This window comes from Lissotriton helveticus, chromosome 8, assembly GCF_964261635.1.
Source record: "Lissotriton helveticus chromosome 8, aLisHel1.1, whole genome shotgun sequence".
NCBI classification, from domain to species: domain Eukaryota; kingdom Metazoa; phylum Chordata; class Amphibia; order Caudata; family Salamandridae; genus Lissotriton; species Lissotriton helveticus.
The window spans coordinates 1606681008-1606703372 of record NC_136069.1 but is presented as its reverse complement, the minus strand read 5'-3'; the positions used below and the strand labels follow the sequence as shown (position 1 = coordinate 1606703372).

Sequence of the window (22365 nt, the reverse complement as noted above, 5' to 3'; positions counted from 1 at the left end):
TAAGGGTTTGTTCACTTAATTGAGCTTAGGGTATAAGTAGGAGGGGCTTGGCTGAAAAACGGGGCTTGGTTGTCTGGGCTTGAGTGGACTCTCTTTGAAGACTGTTGCGCAATGCTAAAGTTGTGCATAGTATAAGCTTGACTACCTAATGGAACTAGTGTGTTTTGAGGTATTAGATCTGCATAGTAGGGAATTGGCCACCAAAAAAGGGGGCTTTCCGGGGGGGGCGGAGCTTACCAGCGTTAATGGTGGACGCTTAGGCGCAGAGCTCCGCGCCATTTACCCCATAAAATCCTGTTTAATATCCTTTCCAGACGGAGCCAGGCACTCCCCACTGGGGGAGATACCCTTCAGAGATCTGCAGACACGCCGGCGGCACTTCGCGGTGACGGACAGAGGCTGGAGCCGGGATCGCGGTGCGGGCTGGCGAGTTCGCGGACTAGGCCGCGATCCACGGTTTTGCCTGGGGAGTCGTCCGGTGTGCGTCGCTGTGCGTGCGGCTTGTCCGGTGAGATCGGACCCGGTGCTGGCGGCACATTGCCTAGGCCGGGGATGCCGCGACCGGGAGCCGTGCACAGACGCTGAAGGAGTAGAGGAAAGCAGCGGCAAAGACGGAGGCGAGCCTGCCTGACCCCCGACCATCGCGGACATATTGCTGCAGGATTGATCGCCGTAGCGCGCTTGGCCCATCACGCGTCGCCCCCCCCCAGAGAACACCTACCTATCCTAGGCGGCACTATAGGGGCACCTGACCCCGGGATTGGACCTGGTGGGCGCGACCGGCCTGCGCTGTATGCGCGAATATTGTCGGGGGCAGTGCGTACCCAGCCATACACGAGGCGAGCCCTGCCCGGTGAGTGATCTCGCCCTACTACCAGCTCAACGGCCCGAGACGGAGAGGCCTTGGCCTCGCCAAAGGACACCGGGTGGGGCCACTGATCTGAGGGAGGTAACAGGGGCCACGTTTTCTGGCCTGCCCCCCCCCCCCTCCCCCTCCCGGCACATTGTCCTGACTGCAAAGGAAAGCTGCGTGCTACTGGACTGGCAGGTGCCACGTGGGCGCCTGGTGGGTAGGTGGTCGAACCCGGCAGCGCGCTAATAGCAAGAACCGCACCACACATAGCATCGCCTTGGGGTGGATCAGTCACCGGGCGGATACCGACGTCAGGCCCTTCTGAGCTGGTCTTGGTCACAGCAGCTGCGCTATTGACTCTCATTGCCGGGAGGTTGACAGGGGTATTTGCTGGCTTATTATAGGGTCCGAACCACAATAGCTGGAAGAGCCCTCGATTCTGACTCTGTGCTGGACAGTGGAAACACCTCGTCAACTTGAGTCTGCAGAACGGCAAGCGCAGTGAATTTAGACTGCAGTCGCAGGCCTTGCGGGCCGGTACCGGACCCTTGCTACACCTTATTGCCATCAGCAGTTTGAGGCGAGCAGAACTACTGCAGCTCCATGATTGCGACTCCACAGCACAATTTTTGAACAACAGCAATGCATGGTTGGTAACGAGTTAGAAAGTGGTAAGTGCCAGAGTACTTGGACCCGGGGGTGTTGTGAAGTGGAGACCCCATCGGCGTGAAGAAGCGGATCGCCACGGGCACGGTAGCTGGAGTATAACCTCAGACTTTGTTTTTGTTCGAGTGCAGTGGGGCCTGGAGCCCAGAATCTCGGCGATTCGCCATGGGCAAGGGTGACAAAACGCAAACCAAGCTTGCATTCGACCAACGCCGCGCGAAGGTGCCGGAATCGCAAATGACCGATCCATTGCCACGGGGCGGGGGTCCTGAGAACTCCATGTGCGCAGAAATCAGAGATATGCTGGTAACTATGGAGAAAGGTCTGCAAGACAGCATGACATCAATTGGCTCGAAGATTGATGCCCTCACGTACCGTATGTCAGAGCGGGTGGACAAAGAAGCGGAACGCCTCGACATGTCTGAGAGACGGCTCACCGAAGTGGAGGAAGCGCAGTCTGAATGGGACAATGACCGCAAACAATTTAGTAGACTACTCCAGGTCATTCAGGATAAGTCGGAGGACTTAGAGGCCCGCTCGAGGCACTCGAATATTCGCATTACGGGAGTTGCGGAGACAACGCAAACTGGGAAGATGGAACTCTTTGTAAAGAAACTTCTCGACACCCTCCTGGGAGATGACGTCTTCTCCCCAATGTTTATAGTGGAAAGAGCTCACTGCACGCTGGGACCCCGTCTGCGTCCAGGGGCGCCCCCGAGACCGATAATAGCCAAGCTGTTGAACTACAGGGATAGGGATGCAGCGTTGAGGGTAGCAAGAGACAAAGGGAAGTTGCAGTTCAAAGGTATGGATATTTCCTTGTACCCTGAATTCACTGCGAAGGTGCAGGAGGAAAGACGACACTTTGCGCCTTACAAAAAACAACTCTGAGACCTTGGACTGGACTATGCAATGTTGTACCCGGCAAAATTGCGGATTAACAGACAAGGACATTCCCACTTTTTCACTGACCCGAGGGAACTCCAGAAATCGTTAAAGGAGTGGACCAAGGAGCAGAGGAGCAGCCCGAGAAGTCAACATGGGGAACAAGACAATAATAGTCATTTAGATGAGCAAGAATAGTTTGCCTGCAGCAGCCCGGCCCTTCTCATTATAGTACTCCTTGGAGGCCGGATGGTGAGATATGTTCACTGACTTCCACTGCAGTGAACTCGGTGGGGTGTGACTCACCAAACTTGGGAACCAAAGGGACCTGTGAACAGACCGAGATGCTGCGACTGGGTGAGAACTTTCCTTTATATGAGTGCCGAGTCGCTGACACACCGACCTAATTGACTTATAGCGGAGGCTGCCACTAGGGCCTCATTATTGCAATTGATTGTTGAACAATGATAATGATATGTGATTAATGCGGATGAAGGGGAGATACCATTTGAAGGCGCATAGAGCGAAGATATGGGCTTACGTTGATGGACACTGAAGGGGTAATGGTGTTGGGGCTATTTTGAGGTACACAATGTTGCAGTACTGTTATGTGTTTTTTCTGGTGACCTCTGCCCTAGCGCTTTTGGCTTTGATGGCTCCTAGAGGGGCTAGTTCCGATATTGTTGAGGATGTTTCAAGTGGGGGAATGAGGGGGGGAGGGATTGGGAACTGCCAGGCCAGGTTGGGGGTGGTCGGCTGTGGGAGGGGGGGAGTGAAACGGAGGGGGGATTGTTTTTGGGGAGGGGAAGCTACAAAATGGTCTGCCTGTTAGTTCTACTGTTGGTAAACTACACATATTGATTGGTCCTCGTCGTGCACCCGCTCTTCGGGAACGGCAATATTATCGGTGGGCTGTACGCCCTCACTTCTGGGATGGCTGACGCTGGTGCGATAACTGCAGACGATGCCCCGGAGTCACGTAGGGCGTTGACATGGAATGTGAGAGGATTGAACGATTATCGCAAGCTTAGAAAGGTTTTGAATTACTTACACAGACATCACATAGATTTGGCACTTATTCAAGAAACTCACCTTCCTCTCACAAGTAAGATGCTCACTGCCAAGGGGCTTGGGGGGAACAGCACAGCGGCAGGGTTCACAACTCACTCCAGGGGAGTGCTCACATGGGTTAATCCTAAATCTAAACTGCGATTGATAGCGCTTAAAGTGGATGCTGCAGGCCGGTACTTAATATCTAGATGTGTGGGCAAAGGCCACGATTTTATAGTAATTATTGTCTATGGCCCTAGCTATGATTCCCCAGAATTTTATGAGGCACTGGCTGAGCACTGTAGAACATATGTTTGCTCCAGAATGATTTGGGGGGTGACTTTAATTTAGTATTCGATCCGGAGTTAGACAGGTCGGCGGGGCCTCTCCGCCGACCTTCGGCTGCGGCTTTCCATATGCACTCTGAACTTATTAAGCTGGATCTTGTTGATGTCTGGAGGAGTAGGCACCCCACAAGGGGCGGGTATACCCACTACTCAGCATACCATGACATCCATACAAGGATTGAGTACGGGCTGGTGTCCCAGGCAGTTGTGACATCCATTAAGGGGTGTACGATACTACCTCGCACCCTCTCAGATCACTCCCCGATCCTAATAGTATTTTCGATCCGCCGGTTAAGAAGATCTCCTCCTTCACGTGGCACTTCCCCCCTTTTACTCCTTATTAGGCGAGGTCTTCAGGGGAGAGTTGGCAGAGGAAATAGACAGCTTCTTTGAAACCAATGTTGGGTTTGTGGATAGCTTTCAGACAGTGTGGGAAGCGTTTAAAGTGTATATCCGAGGTATTGCTATGTCTAAACACTCCAGTGTACTTAAGTCTATTAGGCAACGATTGAAGACTCTGGAAACTCAACTGGCCTCCTTTGAGGTGCAACAGCAGAATACTCCAGGGATAGATTTATCGGCACAGATCAAAGCACTGCTCACTGAATACAATGAGGAAGCAGACAGGGAAGTGCAACATATGGGTAAATACGCCACTGCACGGACGTACGGTGAGGGGGAGCGTGCCGGCTCCCTGTTGGCCACAATAGTGCGTAATGACAGACGACCGCTGGTGATTGATGAACTGGTGGCAGCATCGGGGGAGGTACTCACGGGAGAAGAAGAGATACTTGCTGAGTTTAGAGATTACTATTCCGAACTGTAGAAATCCTCTCAAATCCTCTCAAATGGAAGAGGGAATAGACGATTATTTAAGCTACATTAAAATGGCCTTTCTATCCAATTCGCAAAGAGAATTCCTGATGAAGCCCATACAAAAGGATGAAATCATGGAGGCACTGGAGGGGATGCGATCTGGTTGTGCCCCTGGAGCAGACGGGTTAACGGTGGGCTTCTATAAGGCGTTTAAAGGTCAACTCGTACCATATCTGTCCACCCTCTTTGATGACATCTGTATGGAAGGGAGCATGCCTAGCACCATGAGGGAGGCCCTGCTAATTACTATTTTGAAGCCAGGGAAACCGGCTAACTTGTGTAGCTCGTATAGGTCACTATCCCTAATAAATGTGGATGCCAAATTATATGCTAAGGTCTTGGCCACTCGCCTGGCACTACTTGTGCCAGAGCTGGTTGCGCCGGAGCAAGCAGGATTCATACCCAACAGAAACCTCACCTATAACATTCGGACGGTACTAGGGACTATGCAACATGTGCGGCAAGAGAACAAAGCAATTGCGATTTTCCTGGACATGGAGAAGGCCTTCGACTCGGTGGAGTGGCCCTTCATGATAAGAGTTCTACGAAAATTGGGGCTGGGTGAACCCTTCCTACAAATGATAGACGCCCTATACTATAAGCCCACGGCGAGACTGCGGATGGGCGACCAGGTCACGGGGCCCTTTGAGATAAGTAGAGGCACTAGGCAGGGTTGCCAACTCTCACCCCTGCTGTATGCGCTGGTGGCGGAACCATTAGCATGCCCGCTTAGAGAGTACCACAGGTTTGAGGGAATCAATTTTCCGACGTATAAGATTGGCATATCTACATATGTGGACGACACACTGTTGTACGTCAGCAACCCAGAAACGAACCTCACGTCAGTGATAAGAGAAGTAGTGCGTTTTGGTGCACTTTCAGGGCTGAAGGTAAACTGGACAAAATCTGTAGCGTTCCCACTAACACCAGTTACTGTGCAGTTTGAGATGGAATACCCATTGCAATGGACAACGGAGCCGGTCAGGTATTTAGGTATCCAGCTCCACACAGATCCTGACATTCTGGTGCGGGAAAATTACGGAGTAGCCTATTCGAAGTTGGTTGAGGACGTAAACGCCTGGTGCAGACTTCCTCTGTCTTTAATGGGACGGATAGCCCTTATTAAAATGGTGGTTTTGCCTCGGTTTCTGTTCCTCTTTAACAACATCCCAGTGGTACTATCTAAACACTTCTTTAAGACATTGACACAAACTCTTGTCAAACTTGCCTGGGGAGGCAAACAACCCAGAGTCCAATGGAAAGTATTGATGCTCCCATACGAGATGGGAGGGCTAGGTGCACTGGAAATGGAACACTATTATAGGGTGGCGCAGGCAGCACATCTGCATACGTGGATTCATGGGAACCGGGGTATCTCCCATGTGATCCTAGAATGTCTGTTCGCTGACCCAACCCCTTTGCCAGCCACGGTGTTCCAACCGGTAGATCGCAGTATTGGTAACCTGGACTCTATTAAAGCTACGAATCATGCCTGGCATGCGCTGTTGCAGGCACAGGACGGTGAACTGTTATACTCCCCTCTTATGCCAATAGAATGGACACTTTGGTTGACTCTACTGGGAGAGAAGGGAGTTATTCGAGCGTTGAACAAATTAGGAATCACAAAGATATGAGCCCTCTTTAAGGACGGGGTGGCGAAAACCTGGGATCAGATTGCCTCTGCGAGAGGGGAGGTCGCTCTGCTGCTACGCTTCCAGTTTTATAGGGTTTGCAGTGCCTTTGCAGACCTTTTAGGCCCAGACATGGCAGAGCCGCCTGAAATCCCGGAGCTTACCTATGTGATAAAAACATCCTCTCCCCAAAAGCTAGTGATGAACCTAATGAAGACAGGGGCTCGACATAAGGCGCACCAACTTTCGCAGGCCAGAATAGCGTGGCAGCAAGACCTGCAACTACAAATAGATGATACCATGTGGGCATATTGTTGTTCCAATACAAGGAAACTGTCTCTCAATGGGAGGCACAGGCTGATCCACTTCAAATTTCTCCAACGAGTATACTATATGCCAGAGAGACTGCATAGGTATGACCTTAGACAGTCAGCAGAATGTGAGCGATGCCACGTGCAGGTGGCAGATTTCATGCATATGGCGTGGAGCTGTCCGGGCATTAACAAATTTTGGAGAGAGGTATTCTCGGAAATGAGTGTGATACTAGACACGGACCTGACAGCTAATCCTGCGCTAGCATTGCTGGGTTATTCCAAGACACTACCGGTGGCAGTGCGCCGACTGGCAGATATCGGACTACTGATTGCCAGACGTGTTGTTGCCTGTTGCTGGATGAGGGGCCCGCTACCAACTAAAGCCAGATGGGCCAAGGACATGCTATATTGCTGCATGCAATCAGAAATTTATAGTGAGTTGCTTCCCCCTACGAGTCGACCAAAGAATTTTTGGGGTCTGTACCAAACATACTTGAACAATAGGGATAGCGAGTAGCTGACACTGGTCGAGACGAATGCTACTCAAGACTTTCTGGAGGAAGATACTGGGCAAGACCAGCGGAGTAGCTAGGCAACACTAGGGTACCTCGCACACACAGTACGATACTAGGGAAGATGAGAGGGAGGACATAGGGAGGGCGGACACTGGGTGCCTGGACCGATAGCTAGTAGGTAGGGTTTCTACGATTAGGAGCTGTTGTGAGTGGTTTTTGGGTCACTGCTGGGAACTGACAGACTATGGTGGAGCTTCTGGCTTATTCCTGTGACGGTTTGAAAGGATGGTAGAGTACTGTAGTTTCTGGGTGGTAGGACGGGAAGACTAGTAGGCTGAGGGATGGGGAGGGGGGGCAGTTGGGGTTTGAGTTGGCATTACTGAACGCAAGGATACCACATTTGGTTTGCATCAAGGGTGGAATGCATTTGCAGTCTATGGGACGGGAGAGCGTATCTGTACGAAAGCTAGGTGACATGCGGTGGATAATAGACTATAGATAGGTTGGAGGGCCTCTCTCAACTGTTGTTCTATATTCCATATACTGTCCTAATTACCGCCGCCGGACCCCCGGGTTGTCGGCTTATTGGCTGTGTTAGATACCACTAATAGAGGCAGCCATGGCTGCCTGTAACTCACTGCCGGCCCCTCGGGTTGTAGGCTACTGACTGTATGTGATGCTTTGCTTCTTAATAAAGGTTTTTTGAGAATCAAAAAAAAAAAAAGGGGGCTTTCCATGAAGGCTTCTGTATAAAGGAAAGGCTGTGAGTAGCAGGGGCTTAATCACATAATGGAGCTTAGTTGTCTGGTGGGAGTGGGTACTCCATGAACGTTTCTGTACAAGAGGAATGGGGGTTTCTCTACTTAATGGGGCTTGGGTATCTGGAGGTAAAAGTATGTTTTGCATGCTAACGGCACTTGGTTGTCTGGAGTGAGTGGGCTCTCAATGATAATTTATGCACAAGGGGAATGGTGTGCATAGTAAGGGCATGGACACCTTAAGGGGGTCTGGCTGTCTGGATGGGGTGGGCACTCCTGGAATACATTTGTAACAGGTGAAGTCTCTGCACAGTAGCAGGTTGGCTGTGTAATGGGTTTGGGTGTTTTTAAGGATTAGACTTTCAACAAAGTGTTCTTTACACATTGAAGGCTATGCATACATCAAGCTTTGCCACCCAATGAGGCTTGGGTGTCTGATGGGGGTCATCTCTCTGTAAAGAGTACTCACAAGATGAAGTCCATGATAAAATGTGTGTTCGAAGTGGGATTTGGGTGACTGAACGAGTAGGCTCTTCATAACAGCTTGTGTACAAGATGAAGTCTGTGTTTAGTAGAGGCATGGCCACCTAATGAGATTGAGTGCCTTGAGGCGTAAGGTGTCTTTAGTTGAGACTAATGTCAATTGGCTGCTTTAAAAGATTGGATGGTCACCTTAAAAACTTCTGCACAAGGCAAAAGTTGTATGTAGTTGGGACTTGAGTGTCTATATAAAGACCCCCTGCTACTTATACCTATTCCAAATGCAGGGAAAATACATTTGCAAATAACAAATCCCTAGGTAATTAATGTTCTAATTTATATTATATGACATCATTGCAACATGATACTGAAAAAGGCTAATTGATCACTTATAAATAATGTAAAAAAGACTTGTATTAGTGCACTTTATCTAAGAATTTATGATGCATCCTGCCTGTAATGTTTAGGCCAGGGCTGTGAACTCCTCTCCTGGAGTTTGAGGAGTGTTCTACACTCTGCGCTCTGCGAAACCTGCAGAGTGCAGAAAACTTGTGAACGGTAAGTGCGCAAGTTGCCGCTCGGGTACAAAACGGCAGTTCGCATTGAACTCCGCCACTTGCGGAACTCAGCACAGTTTTTTTTGTCCACTCCTGGTAATGTTACATTGCAAAACTTAGAAACACAAAGACAAAACATATGCTCCATTGAATAAAAATCTCTCAATGAACAACTATAATTGTTTCATCTATTTTGATACGACAACAGAACTAATGTAGAAACAGTATTGCAGAATAAGTCATATTTGTCATACAATGAAAACCTTGAACATCTACATATTTATCAAAAATATAAAATATATGAAGAGAACAAGAGACAAATTATGCAGGAACACATATGTACAAATTGAGAGACAGTCAAGTTTTTTTTGTTTTTTTTATATGTTTATTGATTGATTATTTAGAATGCACAATATAAAATTTCAGTTATAATAATACAGTAAAAGTAAAAATAAGCGATAATTTCATAATCTTAAAAATTCAGAAATATAAACAGTATCATAATTAATGTTTTGAAAATTCCAGTTTTTTCCATGCACTTGTTAAGAATTTTGAGAGGGCAGAATTAATATGTATTTCTTCCAAGCAAAGACATTGGATTAGTGCTTGTCTACATGTGCTTATTGATCTTTCATTGAAATGCCTTTTTAAAAGTGTTAATCTTTCATTTTTTAGTTCCGGGCAAAGGCACAATAGATGTATGATGTTTTCTTCTCCTGTATTACACAGTCGACATGATATATTATTTTCAAGCTTTTTCCATGGCAGTGCATGAGATTCTCCGGGCAGGATTCCGAACCGGGCTTTCATGAATATATTTTTATATTTCCAAGTCCAAGCTGTATTCAAATATTGTTGCGAACTCTTTTTTTTGTAACTGTTTATTATAGACCAAGCGTATCTCCTTTTTACCAGGGACTCTTTGTCACTTATTACAGATAAAATATCAGTTGTCTTATTTACAATTTTTTAAAAAGATTCATGAGGAATAGTGGTCATCCAAATCTCCTTAAGCCCAAATTCATCCAAAGCCTTCTCAAGATACTTCCAAACAGACAATTTACTATTGCCCTCTACTTCTTTCCATAAAAGCTTTGAGATTAAATTGTCCTTGTCATTTTTTACCCTATACCATACTTTAATTGTGTTACCCATTCGAGCATATAGTTGGTTATTCAAGCCAAATTCTAATCTAATTTGGGACTGTGAGGCATTTTTTGGTAAGCAGAAAAGGGATCGAAAAGTTTTAGAGATTTCTTTATTTATTATTATTGCGTCCTTTCCGTTCAATGCTTCACTGCCATAGGTTAGGGAAGGTAACAATTTTGCAGATATGACTTTAAGTAGCGGCTGGTAGGTCAAATTGCTGGTGGCTTTTTTTATCATACCAAATGCACCTCTTAGTGAGTTTGCCTTCCGGGCGATGTCCAATTTCTGAGGTTTAAAGCTACCATTGTCATCAAAAACCAGTCCTAGGTATCTATAGGTTTTAGTTTGCTCCGGTTTTTCCTTACCTAAGAACCATTTCATATTGTATTTCCTTCTTCGATTTTTTGAGACAACCATAACTTTAGATTTTGATTCATTTACTAGCATTTTATTTTTTATTGCGTACTCCTGTATACGTGTAATTAACCTTTGTAAGCCCACCTTTGTTCTACTTAAAAGAATAACATCATCTGCATATAGCAAATTTGATATGTGCTTATCTGCAAGTTTCGGCGGATGGGCATTTATCATGTTCAATGCTTCGGTTAGATCAGTTAAAAACAGATTAAATAATAAAGGTGCCAATACGCAGCCTTGCTTAACACCGCCAAGCGTTGGGATTTCCCCAGTTAATGATCTGCCGTTCCCAATACGAACTTTGGCCCAGGTTTTTTCATACAGGAGACTGATCAGGTGTATTAAAGGCTGAGGAATACCTTGTGCTTGTAACTTTTTCCATAAAAGATCTCTGTTGACACAGTCACAAGCTGATTTAAAATCAACAAAACATAGAAACAGTGATTCACCCTTTAAAATTGCCTTTTCCATTAAAATAGATAGTGCCAGGATATTAGAGGATGTACCAAGTCCTTTAATGAAGCCGGTTTGGTTTGGCGGAAGGATGTTATTCTTTTTCACCCAGTCAGATAAGATTGTTAGCAGATAGGATGCAAAAAGTTTTGCATCAGTGTCCTGTAGCGTTATTAAACGATAATTTTCAGGAAGCGCCCAGTCTCCTTTTTTAAAAATTGGGGATATTAAGGAGCCTCTCCAGCTTTCAGGTATCCCCCCTTTACTAGCTATTTCTTTAAAGACCTTTACAAGTACTTTGGCCCATGTTTCTGGGTCATCTTTGTGTATAGGAAAAGGTATCCCGTTCGGTCCTGGTGCTCCATTTTTTTGCTTCTTTATTAGTTTAACAATCTGCTCCTGTGTTATCTCCATGACTGGTTCTTGATTTATTATTGCAGTTTCCTTCCATAGGTTATGGTCTTCAATTCCCTGTACTGCTGGATGTGGATTTAAATGATGGCTTAAAAAGTGTACCCATTCAGTTTCAGTCAACACTGTTGAGACTATCGCTTTATCCGGCCTATTTAGGGTATTAACCATCTTCCAAAATTCCCTCGAATTTCCTAGGTTACTAGCATAAAATATACGAGTCCAGAAAGCATTATTGGCTTCGGTTTTTTCATTCCATATTATCTTCTTTAAATTTTTATTTGCCACTTTCAGGGCAGTTCTAGTTTCTTCTTTATCTGGGAATTTAGTCAGCTCTTTCCTTAATTTATTTCTGATTCGTTTCATTTTCTGCACTGCGTGTGTAAGATTAATATTGGTTACCCTTTTTATTATCTGAGTCGTTTGGCCATCTCTAAAGATATTAAGATTACCTTTACTGGTAGGCAATCTGGCAGTGACACTGGCCCACTGTTCGACTGCTGATGCAAATGGTGCCTCTTCGCTGCATTCCCGTAGCCGTTTTAGTGCCAAATAACTTGTTAGTTGGTTGTTTCGAGATTCTGTTTCCCAAATTAACTTTTTATAATTAACGGTTCCAACTTGACCTTCAGTTGTTAGATAGATTTGGTGATTTTTAGTTTTGAATGTTGTGGTAATGATTTGCTGACTATGATCACTCTCCAAGACTTGCTTTAAATGGTATGATGTACAGTTGCCAAAGATATTTAGTGATACCATAGTATAATCTATGCGGGATTTAGTACTGTGAGTGTAATAGGACCATGCTGGCGGTGAATCTGTTGGAAATCTTCCATTGAGTGTTCGTAACCCCAAGGCTTCCATATCCTTTATAAAATGTATACCCAATTGTTGGGGACCTTGTTTATTCAAAGGGTCTGCTACCTGAACCGGGATTGACCATTGATGGTCTTGTGATTGCGTTACTTCGTCCCTTGTAAATGGTATTAAAAGATTGAGATTGAAGTCTCCTGAAATAATAAAATCCATAAACGGGTCCTCAATCCTTTGTTCAAACAGGTACGTGGACACATATAAACATTCAACAGAGTGAAACAGAAATAAACTTTCCAACTAACAACCACGTGTGGCGGTTGCCGCCAGACACCGCCTGCAGTCCAGCCGAGATTCTCATCCCGCAAAGATTCCTGTAATGTCCACTTGTCTGTTTGTATTTCCACCAAGGACTGGTGCCTCATAACCAATTTATTAAGAGGCATTTTACAGTTGTTCATGTGATTTTTTGTGATATTTGACATTTAATTGTTTTATTTCTGTTTCACTCTGTTGAATGTTTATATGTGTCAATTACTGTACTGTTTTTGATGACATGAGAATAATCGTTTGCAAAACAATCTTACATAAAGTATAAATTTGTTTAACAAAATTGTTGTCCGACCTAGTAATTCATTAAACTAGGGGGTAGCGGTTAAAATAGAACCTGTCTGGCCATTAAAATAACAGAAGATGTTCAGCTTGGCCACAGTGGAGAGTACTGTCTCCACTGTGGCCAAACTTCTCTGACAGCCCTTACCTCCGAGGGCCATCAGAGAAATAGCTTCATGTCTTCCTGACTTATTTAGGCAGACATGCAGTACTTTTTGTACTGTAAATTCTGCTAGTGAAGAACAATAACAGCATTGTGCTCCCCCTGCCGTGGGAGAAGACTCACATGGCGAGGAAAGAATTATATTTCTTCTTTTCAAATTGAAAGTCCTGTTTTGCGATTTTAGTTTTGAAAACAATACTGTGTGCTACAAGGCTGCAACCTTCCGAAGCAGCCCTGTAGCAAACAGTAAACTGCTTCGGCAGGAAACACTGCGACGGCGGTTCCTTTCAATACATACGATTGCCAGCTTGGTGGTCATTTATGAATTAGATTGTTGGCCTCTCCACCATGGGGACAGAGTAAGTCAATCTAAGCCTATTTTATTTATATGCTGCAATGTTCTTGCTCCAAAGTATATATAGGCAGTACAATATTATCGGTGTACAAGAGAATATTGCAGTATCAAAGAGCTATAAGAAGGAAAGATTCCATATACCAGGTTGTCATATAATTCCCACCCCCCCAAAAAAATGTCCAATGGGGATGAGAAAATAAGTAAATAAATATATTCTGGCCCTGTGAGATTGATACAGAGTGAAAGGGAAAAGGAGCTAAATAGATCAGAGTCCAGGTATATTATACAATATAAAACACTATGATAACATTTATAAAGCATGTAGCTGCTACCAAAGAAGTGTCCAGCGTTAGCCGTCCAATTGTATAAGAGAAGAAGACTAGTTAAACCTCAACAGAAAATGTATGCATCAAAAAGAGAAGTCTTCAGAAGTTTGTGAAGAAATGATTCGGAAGGAACAAAACGTAGGGTCATAGGCAATGGTTCCAGAATTTAGTGGTCAGAAAAGAAAAGGAGCAACCTCCTCTTCTTTCCTTTTGGACCCTGGGAACACAAAGATGTGTTTGCGCATTGGGGCGCAATGTTCTTTTATCATCTATTATCATATTAATGTATACCAAGGAGTTCAAGCATTGGTGAAGGGATGTATGTATCATTCATAACAGAATGTGTTTGGTTGTCTTTTCTGAGCAGAAAATCATATTTTGGAAAAGTATTTTTATATGTGGTATGAAATATATTTTAAATTTGTGTTTGTCTACTGAATTGCTTTTCTAGACTTCAGGATCCTATGGAACAGTACCCGAGGTGGGACATCTTTACAATCTTTAAAGGATTATGATAGACTGTATATCTTTTGTACATTATTTGCTCAAAAAGCGTTTGATGAAAGGATTATGGGAATGCAATATGTAAAATGAATGTAGTAGCCCAAGATGGTTTTGTTTTTGTTAGATATGTAAATGTGTATTTGTGTGTATATACGTAGATAAGTATTTTTATATGTGGGTTTCAATATATATTTTTAATTTGTTTTTGTCTCCTGAATTGCTTTTCTAGACTCCAGGATCCTATTAAAAAGTAGCTGAGGTAGGACATATTTACAATCTAAGGGATTATGAAAGACTGTATATCTTTTGTACAATATTTGCTCAAAAAGGGCTTGATGAAAGGATTATGGGAATGAAAAATGTAAAATGAATGTAGTAGCCCATGATGGTTTTGATTTTGTTAGATATGTAAATGTGTCTGTGAATGTATCCACAAAGATATGTATGAGTGTGTATTTGTAAACATGTGAGTGTATATATATGTGTGTGAATATATATATATATATATGTGTGTTTTTGTGTGTGTGAGTATGTGTAAGTGCTTACCTAAATACATATATATATATATATATATATATATATATATATCACTTGAAAAACCATAGGTTTCAGGCCTTATATAGTTAGGAATTAGCATTTTAAAAACCATTGAAAATGCTGCTATATAGTTAGTTGTACTAACTATATTTCGCGCACCCGCAATCCACTGCTGATGATGTCACATATTACATCATTCATGACATTGTCAGTGACATCACTGATGACATCTCAAATGACATCACTGATGACATCTCATTTGACATCACTGATGACATCACTGATGACATCATCCAGTGACTGTGTTTCTGTAAAATTCAAATATGTTTTACATATTCAAGAATGAGTGGATGTATAAATGTCTGGATGAAGGATTTATTAGGTGCGTGACTGACTGTATGAGTGAGTGATTAAATGTGTCTTACTAAATGCATGGGTTAGTGACTAAACTGTCTGAATGTGTGCATCAGTATGTCTGTTGTTGTGTAAGCTGCTGCATGTGTTGATCAGTAGCTATATGAGTGGCTATATGGGTTATTGATTGGTTGCCCAAGTATTTGAATGGGAGACTGCGTGTGTGTGTGTGTGGGTGGCTGGGAGGTGTGTGACTCTGTGCATAGATGTGTGAGCAGTTGATTCACTAGGTGTATGAGTGCATGTGGAAACAGCTATATGGGCGGTTGACTGTGTGCATGGGTGTGTTGGTGAGTGAATGAATATCTCAGTGCTGCATGTCCAAGTAGGTACATATGTAAAACACAGTGCATGTGAGAGTTGGCATATATAAATGACTATACATGAGAGCCAGTGAATGTGCGAGTTGCTGTATGGATCATTGTGTACTTGTATCAGTGATTGTATAAGAGAGTAAGTATGTGTTAGTATATGTTTGAATAAGTAAGGTGTTGTGTGTATAACTGTATAGTTGAGGAAATGGAAGTGTGTTTGATTCTTTGCATGACTGACTAGGTGTGTAAGTAACTCCATGGATGAGTGGCAGTGTGTGAGTGTCTGTATAGGTGTATGAGTGCATATGATAGTGTTGTATTGATGAGTGACTGTATGTATGAGTGATTCTATGGGTGAATGAGTGAATGTGTGTGTAGACCTAGGAATCAGTGAGTGCGTAGTATGTAGTAACTGGTATTGGTGTGTCAATGGTTTCAAGAATGGTAGTCTGTATTTAACTCTGGGTGTATCAAAGGTTATATTAGAGTGTGAGGAGGTGCATCGTATTATCACATAAATTATATCCTCAGTGATGTGATCAGTGATGTCAAATGAGATGTCATCAGTGATGTCATCAATGATGTCATTTGAGATGTCATCAGTGATGTCTTCAGTGATGTCACTGACCATGTCATGAATGATGTAATATGTGACATTATCAGCAGTGGATTGGGGGTGCGCGAAATATAGTTAGTACAACTAACTATATAGGAGCAATTTCAATAGTTTTTTAAATGCTATTTCCTAACTATATAAGGCCTGAAACCTATGGTTTTTTAAGTGAATTTGCAAGATTTTTAAAATGCTAATTCCTAACTATATAAGGCCTGAAACCTATGGGTTTTTAAGTGAATTTGCAAGGTTTTTTAAATGCTAATTCCTAACTATATAAGGCCTGAAACCTATGTTCTTTTTAGTGAATTTGCAAGGTTTTTTAAATGCTTATTCCTAACTATATAAGGCTTGAAACCTATGGTTTTTTCAGTGAACTTGCAAGGTTTTTTAAATGCTAATTCCTAACGATATGAGGTGTGAAACCTATATTTTTTTTTCAATAAATTTCAAAGGTTTTGTAAATGCTAATTCTATTAGCGGATAACGTTTATATATGTTATTATCCTTCTGGGACCACCTGAGCAGCCATCTTGTTTCTCAGGAGAAGTGAGGCACAAGAGAGCACAAAGCAAGAGTGGAAAACGAGAAAAGGGGGCAGGGTTGAGACCCCCTGACCCCCTAGCCCTTCTCAGGGAGTCCCAGAAGGACCACCAAGTGCAACATTTCTTTTATTTTTTTTGTAAATCGTGGGATACGCGCACGGTACGCGTGCCGTACGCGTACGATGCTCGTACCCCACCATTTTTATTGAATTTTTTTTAATTGAATATTTTTTGCCCTTGGGGGTCCTTTTTGGACCCCCTGAGAAGGGCTGGAGAGTTGGGGGTCTCTACCCTGCCCCCTTTTTGTGTTTTCCACTCTTGTTTTGGGCTCTCTTGTGCCTCAGTTCTCCTGAAAAACAAGATGGTGGCCAACACTTCCTGGTTTGGACAGTTTGGAATGTTGACAGTCGACTGCCAGCCAATCAGAAACTCGCTCGCGCACGTAAGGGTACGCGCACGTACGTGTACGGTGCGCGTACGGTGAGCGCATATAGATATATAATTTGCCCAAATTCAATTTGATGGAGGGATTTTCACCAAATATAGAAAATGCACTACCGCATACCTGTCCCTACCATTTTGCCAAGTTTGGTGTAATTCCGTTCAGCCGTTCGGGCTGTAGCCGTGTCTAAAGGTCCCATAGAAAATGCCATTTGAAAAATTTCAAATTCAATTTTCTCAAGAACTACTGGAGGGATTTTCACCTAACATAGCAAAGGCACATCTGCATACCAGGCCCTACCATTTTGCCAAGTTTGGTGTAATTCCATTCAGCTGTTCGGGCTGTAGCCGTGTCTAAAGGTCCCTATGGAAATTAACATGGGGAAAACACGTTTTGGGACCCCACTTTCTGCCCCCGCTTGATGAATTCCCCCGAACCTTTCAGGAAAGGAGCGGAGCGGAGCTGGCCAAAATTCTGGAAAATTACACACAGATTCCTCAATCAGCGCCAAAGTTATTCCCAATAGAATGTTGAGCGCATATCGATGTATACTTTGGTCAAATTCAAATTCTCAACAACTACTGGAGGGATTTTCACCAAATATAGAAAAGGCACTACTGCATACCTGTCCCTACCATTTGCCAAGTTTATTGTAATTCCGTTCAGCCGTTCTGGCTGTAGCCGTGTCTAAAGGTCCAAGAGAAAATGCCATTTGAAAAATTTCAAATTCAATTTTCTCAAGACCTACTGGAGGGATTTTCACCAAACATAGCAAAGGCACATCTGCATACCAGGCCCTACCATTTTGCCAAGTTTGGTGTAATTCCATTTAGCCGTTTGGGCTGTAGCAGTGTCTAAATGTACCTATGGAAATTAACATGGGGAAAACACGTTTTGGAACCCCCCTTTTTTCTCGGCCCCCGCTTGACGAATCCCCCCGAACCTTTTAGAGAAGGAGCGGACCGGAGCGAAGCAATTTTAAGGAAATTTACGCGTAGATTCCTCAATCGGCGCCAAAGTTAATCCCAATAGAATGTTGGGGATTCCCTATGGTAACTAGGTCCTAACTATATATACCTACTGGCGATCGCCAGTAGGTAATATATATTCATATATATATATATATTACCTACTGGCGGTCGCCAGTAGGTATATATAGTTAGGATTTTTTCTCTATGGGTTTTTTGAAAATTCTATGTCTAATAACTTTGGCGTTTGTGGACGGAATTGGCTGAAATTTTCAGGAAAATGGCACATTTTGTTTCTGAGCAGCCCCTGAAAATTTTGGGGGGGTTCGTCAAGGGGGGGGCCGAGAAAAAAGGGGGGTCCCAAAACGCGTTTTTCCATGTTAATTTCCATAGGGCGGTTGGCCTCACTTTTAGCCCGAACGGCTGAATGGATTTGTACGAAACTTGGCAAAATTGTAGGGACTGGTAGCCCGATGTGCCTTTTGTAGGTCTCAATATATGTGCTCCAGTGGATTTTGAGAAATTAACGTTTAAAAAAAGATATATATCTGTAACAGCGGACTGGGCGGAGCTTTGTGAAGCGAAGCTGATTGGTTCTCCGGCGTCTGTCAACATTCCAAACAGTCTGTAGAGGCCGCCATCTTGTCTCTCGGTAGGATCGAGAGACAAGAGGAGGCCAAAGCGAAGGGGCAAATGACCATAAGGGGGCATAGTACATTGTCGCTGACCCCCTAGGTTTGATGTGGAGGTTTTAAAAGGGCCCCGCGGGGCAAAAAAAAATAAAAATAATAATAATAAGCTGAATGGATTTGCACGAAACTTGGCAAAATTGTAGGGACTGGTAGCCCGATGTGCCTTTGCTAGATCTCAATATATGTGCTCCAGTGGATTTTGAGAAATTAACGTTCAAAAAAAGATATATATCTGTAACACCGCACCGCTTCGCGTACTTTTCGCGTTACGGAGCTTTGCGAAGCGAAGCTGATTGGCTCTCCGGTGTCTGTAAACATTCCAAACAGTCCGTAGCGGCCGCCATCTTGTCTCTCGGTAGGATCGAACAGCTGAATGGATTTGCACGAAACTTGGCAAAATTGTAGGGACTGGTAGCCCGATGTGCCTTTGCTAGGTCTCAATATATGTGCTTCAGTGCATTTTGAGAAATTAACGTTCAAAAACAAGATATATATCTGTAACAGCGCTCCGCTTCGCGGAGATAAAATTATATGTGTATTACCTAGCTGTTGCTAACACCAGTTAGCGACGGCTAGTAGAAGATAGCGACCATCTTGGGCCCCACTTTGCATGTGAGTGATATTTATCACTAATGACATGCAAAGTGGGTATGCCAAGATGTTAGCGACTGGAAACAGTCGCTAACATCGCTATCTCCTATTATCAACTTTTGGAAATATTCGAGATAAGTGCGAATATCTCCAAAAGCTACCACCTGCCCTGAGCAGTTCTTAGCCATGTTATCCAATGGGAGGTGGATAACATGGTTAAGAGCATTAGCTCGGTAATGCATGAATATCGCTGAGTTTTCAGCGATATTAATGCATTGCGGTCGTTTTTTATCGTATTCCCGATAAACCTTGATAATAGCAAGGTTTATCTGCGATAATTTCTGACGGTAAAAAAATCGTTGCTAAGCATCGTTAGGGATAAATATCGCTTAACTTTGGTAATATGCCCCAACGTCTGTTAACGTTCGATTCGAAGGAAATCAGGAAGTGTTGAAAAACATTGTCTGCGCCTTCTTGTCTTTTTTCAAATGCCACACTTTTGTCGTGCACGGCAGCCATTTTAGATGCCTTGACCAGACCCACTCTGTGCACGCTGTCGATCCTTAGCATGGCTCCCCACCCTCGCAAGCATCTCCCCCAGGCAGTGGTCACCCCCGCTCTCTGTCTAATGCATGGGTAATAAACCTCCCCCCATCTGCGCTGCTCTTCCCTGAGAATCACACCCTGTGCCCGCCCGACACCTCCCTTTCGCCCTATTCACTACCGCACCCTCTGACACTCCTTTTCCTCTGTGTCCGATTGTCCAGGCGGGTCCTAGGGTATCAGCTAGCCCTGCAGATGTAGTTTATGGCCACAGCTGTAATGAATCACCCCTCTTCAAAGGAGTTATAGTAGATCAAGGCCCACACTGGATGAGATCCGTCACAGCAGAAGCGTTGCTATTATCTGAAAACCATCCTGTATTGTGATTGGGGAGGGGACCGAGCCTGAAGCGGAAGATTCCAGGGATGACTCTTTGTACATCAAAGTTTTTACAATTATGTGTCACATTAAATATATATAGCACTCCGACAAAGTAGTAAGATTATAAAACTTTAATAATTTATAAATATATACAAGAAAACAAAAATAGTAATAACATATAAACATTTTTAGGGAAAAACAACGAAGTAGCGGTCGGCTGTGCGAATAGTCCCAACGCAGCACAACGTCCAGATTTCCGGCGTGGGGCGTCGCGGGGGGTGGGTCATCAGTAGCAAACTGTTGTGCGAATAGTTCCAAGGCAGCAGAACGCGCCGAAATCTAGATGACACGAAAGTGATGTCTAGTAAGTTGCCACCCAGCAAATAACGGCATGGGGCGTCGCGGGGGGTGGGTCATCAGTAGCAAACTGTTGCGCGAATAGTTCCAAGGCAGCAGAACGATGGCACCATGGTGATGTCCAGTAAGTTGCCGCACTGGTTTTGGTATCCTACAATGCTGCTCCGAATAACGGCGTGGGGCGCCCCGGGGGAGGCGGCGTGAACGGGCCTCCCCAGGTGGAGGCTCGTCTGCTGTAGTGGGGCGCCCCTTTACCGTTTCAGTTGCCATTCCGTCCGTTTTTGGTCCACTGTGTCAAAAGCCGCAATTCAGCTGAGTTGCGCCCACTCTTGCGGTGCAGCGATAGGCGGCTGTCACAGGACTCTCAAAATGGCGGCAGGCTGTTTCCTTTTTGGGCCTGGTCCACTGAAATGGCCCTGGGACACCTTGGAAATCGGACGCTTGTCTGCTAGGTCTTGGACCCCATTCTCGAAAGCGTCCCCTCCGCCTTGAGAATTCATCAAAAGTTTTGGGGCTCCGACTCCTGCAGGCTTCTGGTGGGGAGCGGCTGCCATGATTGCTCGCGGAATGACCACGACTGAGCTACGAGATGGTGGTGCTCTCATGCTGACGCCAGCTTCAGTCTGAAACATCCAGAAACAAGGTGCGGCTTTCATCGTTTGGGGAAAAAAAAAGTTTTCATCCAATGAAAAGTGTTGTTTTTAGGTCACATGATCAAGCCTTCCATCATTAGGAAACCAAAAGTAAAATGAACCAATGAAAAGTTTTATAAACAAGTCACATGACCTGTTATGCGGCATAGGGTGTAAAATGCGGAGAAAATACGTTGGCACGTGAGGCGGCGTCAGTAGCGGACCGATGTGCGAATAGGCCGAAGGCAATACAACGCGCCAAGATCCGGATGGCACCGAGGTGGTGTCCAGCAAGTTGCAGCACTGGTGTGGCCATCCTACAATGCTGAAAGTCGGCGTGGGGCGCCCCATTGGCCTGTGAGTTTGCGTCATTAGCGGACCGATGTGCGAATAGGCCGAAGGCAGCACAACGCGCCAAGATCCGGATGGCACCGAGGTGGTGTCTAGTAAGTTGCCGCACTGGTGTGGCCATCCAACAATGCTGAAAGTCGGCGTGGGGCGCCCCGTTGGCCTGTGAGTTTGCGTCAGTAGCGGACCGATGTGCGAATAGGCCGAAGGCAGCACAACGCGCCAAGATCCGGATGGCACCGAGGTGGTGTCTAGTAAGTTGCCGCACTGGTGTGGCCATCCTACAATGCTGAAAGTCGGCGTGGGGCGCCCCGTTGGCCTGTGAGTTTGCGTCAGTAGCGGACCGATGTGCGAATAGGCCGAAGGCAGCACAACGCGCCAAGATCCGGATGGCACCGAGGTGGTGTCTAGTAAGTTGCCGCACTGGTGTGGCCATCCTACAATGCTGAAAGTCGGCGTGGGGCGCCCCGTTGGCCTGTGAGATGGCGTCAGTAGCGGACCGATGTGTGAATGGGGCCGAAGGCAGCGCAACAATATTTTCGGAATAGAAGACACCACTAGGCGCTGAGATGCCAAGATCCGGATGGCACCGAGGTGGTGTGTAGCAAGTTGCCGCACTGGTGTGGCCATCCTACAATGCTGAAAGTCGGCGTGGGGCGCCCCGTTGGCCTGTGAGTTTGCGTCAGTAGCGGACCGATGTGCGAATAGGCCGAAGGCAGCACAACGCGCCAAGATCCGGATGGCACAGAGGTGGTGTCTAGTAAGTTGTCGCACTTCTGTGGCCATCCTACAATGTTGAAAGTCGGCGTGGGGCGCCCCGTTGGCCTGTGAGATGGTGTCAGTAGCGGACTGA

The 22365-nt window shown here is 45.0% G+C and overlaps 1 protein-coding gene across 11 annotated transcripts in view; it reads left to right on the top strand.

Annotated features, from left to right (window-relative positions):
• Positions 1-22365, top strand: part of LOC144773569 (uncharacterized) — a 993958-nt gene that overhangs the window by 933477 nt on the left and 38116 nt on the right. For all 11 annotated transcript variants that reach the window (XM_078658686.1, XM_078658677.1, XM_078658685.1 and 8 more), the window contains 2 exons: positions 14083-14112; positions 14365-14394. In XM_078658686.1, the coding sequence (XP_078514812.1) occupies positions 14083-14112; positions 14365-14382 (48 nt within the window). In that variant the 3' untranslated portion in view covers positions 14383-14394. The remainder of the gene's footprint in view (positions 1-14082; positions 14113-14364; positions 14395-22365) is intronic.